Here is a 7506-nt window from a genome sequence, read left to right on the forward strand (position 1 = left end):
CAAACCCTTAAGTTTATTAAGGGGGTTCACTTGGAATAGGTTTGGGGTAGTGGTGTTGCCAACTTCTGATGGGATGCATGGGGTATATCACAGCTGGCAGGGTCTGGGGGAGGCTTGGAAGTGTGATCATCCCGATTCCAGCTAAATTTCAACCCTTCTGGAGACAGTAGAGGAGAGCCGTTTTATTTTTGTGACTTCCAGGCTATGCATAGGAAAGCAAAAGGCAGTCCTTCCACAGCAGCTGGCTGGAATCCGGATACGAGCACATGCAAAACTTGTGCAGGAACTAAAACGAGCCTTGCCTCTCCCATACCATGCTATTGCACCTGCCTGACTCATTAAAAGCAGACAACACCCAATGAATCAATGGACCTCCGTTCTTCCTTGCCATTCCTGTTTCTCCAAGGCTTGCTGCTGTTCGCACGGTGCCCGTAGCGGAGGTAGTCACTTTGATAGAAGATCCTCTCAGAGTAATTGATATTTTGTAAGGAAAGCAGCAAAACTTTTGCTAGTGAATTTTTAAATGGCAGCATTGAACGTTACAGTTGGCCCCAAGATGGCGCTGTAGCCCTAAGAACCGAAGAGACTTGGTGTGGGCACAAGTCTCCTGTATTTACTCGAGGTTATCTCTGTGGTCGCTAGGGGTAGACATGAAACATACTAAAAACTCTTCTGTATTCTTGTTTATCTTAAAAACAGCGTTAATCTTCTAGGATCAGAGTAAGTTAATAGACAATCTGTGAAGTAGTGCTCCTCCCATGTCTAATAATAAAACCAAATGTAATGTCAAACAGAATAGCATGTTTATTAATAGATTACTAGTGACAAACAGTTAAGGACACTGAAGTTGTTCTGATGGCCCTGCATTACTTAATGATGCTGGTTCTTTGCCCACTTGTAAAACCCTGAATTTGACCCACCTGCTCTTTCAGCATTACAGCAACCTGTTTTGAAGAGGAATTTCTCTTCCTTTTTCATTCTTATGGGCTATTCTATAAAAAGGGAGGTGGGAGGGAGAAAGGATCAAGAAGCCTAACACACAAAAGTTAACCAACTTTAATGGATTGCGTAATTAAATATTGTTGCAGCCTGTTGGCAGAGTCCTTAACTGAATGCACCACCAGTGCTACCAAGTACTGTGTTTTCTATTATCACCTTCAATATCGATCACAGTTTACTACAGTAGCTGAAACCTGGCTTGTTTCATTTGCTGAATCATGGTCCGTTCTCAGTGAAGTCATGGAAACTCTTGATAAGCTGCTGATCTGCTATGCCACAAATCTCCCAGTTCTATCCTTTGGAAGCTACTTGTCCCTTGGAAAGATCTGTGCTGTGGGAGAGAACTGCAAAGGATTAGGGCTTCTTTTTGACGTATCTCTCAGAAAAGCTTCTCAGTGTGCTCTTGCACATTTGATAGCTGTGCTTTGCTCCTGCAAGGCTGGTCAAGACACATACCTTGCTCGGCACTCAAGCCTTCTAGAGCAAGTAACTCCTTAAAGAAAAAGTGTCTTAGGATCCAAATAAAAGTTCTTGTCAAGAGCTGAATAAAATATGAAAACATTTTTATAAGTATTACAGAAGGGGAGGGGGGGGGGAGGGAGGGGAAGGCCACCCTAGCTAAAAGTTACTGCACGTAGCTTCCTGTCTCTTTAAAAAAGAAATGCAAATATTTGTCATTTGATGTTGAAGCTATCTGATTTCTATTTACACCAATTATAAAAACAGATGCAGTATCTTAAAAAAGAGTATGCAGTTGAAAAAACGTCTGAATTAGAAGACATAGTATGGTTCTGTTTTATTTCCCTTGTGGATGTAGTCCAAAAGTGGTGCTTAATATGGCAAAACAGAATATCTTAAATTAAGTGGTCTGATAAGCAAAGATTTCCGTATTTCACTTCCTGCTTTCACATGCACTTGGCAATGTAAAATTTCTTTGGGACTCTTCGAAACATTTATTTGCAAATATTTAAAAGGCTATCTAGAGGAGCTGGAAAACAGAGACTACCCTACTGGATAAGAACAGCAATAAAAATATTTGCTCTGATTTTCCTGCCTCCAGAGTTGTCCAAAACCAAAACTATTAGGGGAAATGTAAGAAATGCTAGAAAGACCAAGTTGGCCTTTTATTAATTAAATTATTTATTAATTAAATCAACAGCACATTTTCTATGTGTTCAAGTGCTTTGCCAGAGCTGAACTTTAAGGGGAAACCCAATCATATTTGGCCATCAGTATTACCAATTTTGTTTGCATTATGGAAGCTGTTGCTCTCTGTAAAACTCCCAAAAAAACAGAAAAAATCGTCATTGCCCCTAAATGATACCTGCTTCTAAAACTAGAGAGATGCTATATGCCCTTGGCTCTTTAGATCGGTGAATCCTTTTATTTGTGTGTGTGTGTGTTTTGACACCTTAAACGTCTATAGCATATGCTTATCTTTAAAAACATCTGGGTCAACCTTGTTCAAAAAACATTTTCACACCTCTAATGCTGTTGTGTTTTTGCAGCCTTTACACCTGCATTAATGCCACATTTTAAAGTTTTTTTTCTTAATGTAGGCCAGAAAAATGGCGAACAAAATAAGTGCACTAAGAAGCTAAAAAGCCCTATTAACTAATTGTCTGCACTTGATCTAACCTAGTTAAAGCTCCACGTGTAATACTTTATTTTTGAAATATTGTAAACATATTGATTTGCTGATCAATGACAGGCTATTGTACTTATTTTAATGCAAGTAGCATATAAAACAGCAGTTGATTGATAAAGCATTCTGTAATATTAAAGTCTTAATTAACTTAGTGACACTTATTTGTGACACTTAATAGTAAAGACTATTATTGGAATAATATGAGGAAAACCCAAAGGGTTAGTACTCAACCATACACAAAGGAAATACACACTATAATACTGGAGTCTTTTTTATAGGTATAATATTTTCCCATATCGCTTGTAAAGATTCTTCATCACAGACCTCAGTAATTTAGCATTATTTAGAGAGATACACAACCAGATGGGATTAAGACTGAGTTTAAATGAGTGAGATGACTTGTGTAAAGTACAGCGAAGAGATGTTTCCAAAGAACCAATATCAATTTCTAACCACGAGTTCATTTCAAATATCGGTTTATGAGACTGCTAGCTTAAACCCTCAGCTTTATATGTTTTTGGTGTCTGTAGTAAAAAACTATACTACATTCACAAAAAAAAAAAAAAAAAACACTTTTTTTTTTTGCTACAGAATCCTACATTACCGTATCTAGATAGCTAATTTGATACATCCTTTTCATTTATGTACAAATATCCATTAGTATGAGCAAATACAAGCTTTGATACATATGTGTGTCGTGATCTTTTGCAGCTGCTTTGGAGCTAATATTCAGAACAGATTCTCCAGGCTTTTATCACAAGAATTGATTTCACAAAAGTCAATTTCACTTTTTTGCTAGGCACAAATTACAATGCAGCAGAAACTTCTTGTTCTCCAGTAGATTGCGTGTAGGTGGAGCTAGCCCGTTCAGATGGGTCAACATAGAAAACCGGACAGTATTTAGAAAAGTGGGATGCAATTTGCTTTCGGAAAAAGCTACGAAGATATTTTCTGAATTTTTCTCCAGCAAAGGCATAAATCACAGGGTTGATACAACAGTGGATCATTGAAATTGTTTCTGTCACTTGGGTTGCTTTGTGCAGTTGCCCACTGCCTTCACAACTAGTGATGGAAAATGAACCTTGAAAATCACGCAAGAGAATACAAATGTTATATGGTGCCCAGAAGAAAAAGTAGACAATCATGATGATAAAAATAAGCCTGACTGCTTTATGTTTCTTCTCATTCCTACATTGCAGTAATGTCTTAATAATTTGTGTGTAGCTGCAGATCATAATTAACATTGGAATAACAAGTCCCAGGATGTTCATTTTTAAGGTCAGGAATTGCTTCCATACATTTCTCTGATCTGATGGGTAATGAGCACTGCACGTATACCGTGAATTTTCCTTCTGAGTTTTGTGAAATACTATCCCAGGAACAGAGGCAAACATAGCAACAGCCCAAGTGACAATGCTGGTGAGGATGCCATAGGTAACTGTCCTCGCTTTCAAAGCAAACACTGCGTGCACTATGGCCAGATACCTGTCTATGGTCAACAGGATTATGAAAAAGATGCCGCTGTAGAAGCCAAGGAGGTAGACACCTGAGAGAATTCTGCACAACGCTTCCCCAAAAATCCAGTCATGAACAGCATAATAGGCCCAAAAAGGAAGAGAAAATATAAACAGCAAATCAGAAATTGCCAGATTGAGCAGGTAGATGTCAGTCATGCTCTTCAATCTCTTGTATTTTATCAGGATGAGGACAACGAGCATGTTGCCTGTGAGGCCAAATATTACCACTAAAGAATAAAGCGGTGGCAGAAGATTGGCTGCAAAGTGCTTTTCTTCAGTCCCCGTGCATGGTGCTGAATCGCCGTAGTCAAATTCTGTTGTTGTAGCCATGTCAAGGAAGCCCATGGTATCGTTTTCCATGGTGTGTTGGTCTGGAAAGGAAGAGAAGGGTGGTTAACTGCAGGAAACTGCAAGCTTGGCAGTCAGGGGAATGAATGCAGCGGTTTTACCCAGCTGGGCAGCTGAGCTCCACCACAACCGCTCTCTCACTCCCCGTCCTCAAAGCGAAAGGGGGAGAAAATACAACGGAAAGGGCTCGAGGGTTAAGGACAGGGAGGTCACCAGCAATTATTGCCACAGGTAAAACAGCCTCAGTGTAGGGAGGTTAATATAATTTATTACCTATCACTAGTGGACTAGCAAAGTGAGAAACTAAAAGCAAGCCAAAACCACTTTCCCCCCATCCACCCTCTTCCACCTCCTCCCCCGAGCGGTGCAGGAGAACAGGGACTGGGGGCTGCAGTCAATCCCTGACGCTTTGTCTCCGCTGCTCCTTCTCAGTCACTCTCTGCCCTGCTCCACGTGGGGTCCCTCCCACGGGATGCCGTCCTTCCCGAACTGAGCCTGCGGGGGCTGCCCACAGGCAGCAGCTCTCCAAGACCTGCTCCCACATGGCTCCGTACCACGGGGTCCATCCCCCAGGAGCAAACTGCCCCAGCACGGGTCCCCCACGGGCGGCAGCTCCCCCCAGACCCCCTGCTCCTGCGTGGGCTCCTCTCCACGGGCTGCAGCTCCGGCCCGGGGCCTGCTCCTGCAGGGGCTCTCCATGGGCCGCAGCCTCCTCCAGGCCACATCCACCTGCTCCACCGGGGGCTCCTCCACCCACGGGCTGCAGCGTGGAGATCTGCTCCGTGTGGGACCCATGGGCTGCAGGGGGACAGCCTGCTCCACCAGGGGCCTCTCCACAGGCCGCAGGGGAACTGCTGCTCAGTGCCTGGAACACCTCCTGCCCTGCTGCTGCACTGACCCTGGGGGCTGCATGGCTGCTTCTCACTCCTCGCTCTCCGAGCTGCTGTTGTGCAGCAGGTTTGTTCTTTTTTTTTTTTCTTTTCCATTTCTTAAATCTGCTCTCCCTGAAGGCCACCCAGCATCGCTCACTGGCTTAGCTCTGGCCAGCAGCAGGTCCCTTTTGGAGCTGGCTGGAGCTGGCTCTGATCTGACATGGGGCAACTGTTGGGCTCTGCTCACAGAAGCCATCCTGCTACCAAGCCGTTGCCACGTAAACCCAATACAGTGAAACACAGTGACAGGACCTGGCCACTTCCTCATTTTGCCAGCCCCTTCTGCAGCCTCACCCAAGGAAGAGGAGGCAGCAGGGAGGTGTAGGCATAGGCCCACCCTCTAGCACCGGTAAAACCTATGTGACAACTGCTTGTTCAGGTTAGTCATGGTTTCAAGCCTTGAGGCCTCTGGGAATGGGGTCAGTGGAGGTGTAGAAACGCCCCTTGGCAAGGGGAGCTAAACGTACCCACCTGAGGAATCAGCAAGTCGGTGGTGTTGGTCTGCAGGGTGTTGGTCAGGGCCGGGGCCATGAAACTGGCCTGGTCTTCAGTAACTCTGGAATAAAAATGTTGTGGAGCCCTGTCTTGTGCGGGCTATGCTGGGCACGCTCAGCTGATGACCTGCAGGGAAAATCACAATAGAAAGAACTGGTAGGCAACACCTTCTCAAATGGTATAAATGGTTTCAGTTGCTGTCAGCATGGCATATAACACCTGCATCTCCTGCAACATTCCTCCTGACAACTTAAAAACCTCCATGGTGCTCAGGGAATAAAGAAGTTTTGATTCCTTGTTTCAGCCGATCTTTAACAGTCATGATTCAGTAGCTCCAAAGTTTAGGTTGGCTACGTGTCTTTGAGAGAGCACAAAGACAAACAGCAGATATGGCTGTTACTGTGAGGGTGCACTAACAGTTCTTGATGTGTATCTGTTGTTTGATATTATCCTTCCTCCTTTGTTAGTGACTATTGCCAGTGAGGCGACAGAAATTGAGGAAGTGCAAGGGCTGATTTTGGCTGGGGAAAACAAAAGAATTTCTGCATGTCCTGTGAGGAGCTGGAATAGGATTTTGTGAAGACAGGTGTAAGAGGGACCTGATGTGCTTCCCAGTCACTAAGTGGGGAAATTGATGCATTTGGTAGCCACTCAACTAGAGTTACTTGCCATTTGGGAAAATAGCTACACTTTTTTGTGGGGGAGAGGGGTATAATGATGACTGCTTTCATCAGGCATTGCATTTTCATGGCAGAACGATGCCTGTTCTCTTGACAAGGCAGCAAACTGCTTCTGAAACAGAAATCTTCAGGTCCTGCGCCTGCCCCTACTTGCTGTGTCATCTCTGACCACTCACGTAAGGCAGCAATGATTGCTCCTTTCCTGTTTGCAGCCTCGCTGTGCACTTTTTTTTCCAGTGGAGAGGTCTGCCCTGTGTGACTGCAGATGTCTTTTGTAGACACCACATTGTCAAAAACATCACTTCATAGAACTCCCTGCACTCGAGTTCTGCAAGACTAAATGTAGCTGAAGAGCTCAGCCCGTGGTTGGAGTGACACTGAGGCAGGCTGCTGGTCTGCTTTTTTGTAGAAGTTCTCAGTCATCCATTCTGATTTACACTATGTGAAATCACTGAAACATCTTGGAGTCTAGAGAGAACTGTTTGGGTGAAAGGAGTATTTTCTGCTGTAAGAACAGTTCATTCAAAATGCTAATGTCCTCACCTTATTTTTCATCTAAATGCATAATTTAGCTAAACCTAGGTCTTGGAGAAGGGGCTGGTTGGTAGGTCTTTGTCCACATTCCTGTGACCTTAGAAATGAGGATCTGAGTCTCTCCTGAGCTGCCAGCTTGTTATGGCAGTTCCGTTACAGAATAGTGCAGACATGAATCCCTCCAAAAAGGGGGAAGCCTTATTGGAGCAAAGTCTGCACCTTCCAAACAAAAGGACGTATTGCACTTGCAGACCTTCCCCCATCCCTTCCTCCTTTTCTTCCTGAGTCTGGCTGTTAACTGCTGCCAGTGTATCAAGATTGAGAATGCGCATGTTGAGGTATTGCTTTGACAT

The 7506-nt window shown here is 44.0% G+C and overlaps 1 protein-coding gene across 1 annotated transcript; it reads right to left on the minus strand.

The window, feature by feature from the left end:
- Window positions 1-3453: 3453 nt before the first annotated feature.
- Window positions 3454-4527, minus strand: LOC118249567 (C-C chemokine receptor type 5-like). The gene has a single exon (XM_035549650.1). The coding sequence runs from the start codon at window positions 4522-4524 to the stop codon at window positions 3454-3456; it is 1071 nt and encodes a 356-aa protein (XP_035405543.1). The 5' UTR covers window positions 4525-4527.
- Between the last annotated feature and the right edge of the window lie 2979 nt (window positions 4528-7506).

Source organism: Cygnus atratus, chromosome 2 (genome assembly GCF_013377495.2).
Source record: "Cygnus atratus isolate AKBS03 ecotype Queensland, Australia chromosome 2, CAtr_DNAZoo_HiC_assembly, whole genome shotgun sequence".
NCBI lineage: Eukaryota > Metazoa > Chordata > Aves > Anseriformes > Anatidae > Cygnus > Cygnus atratus.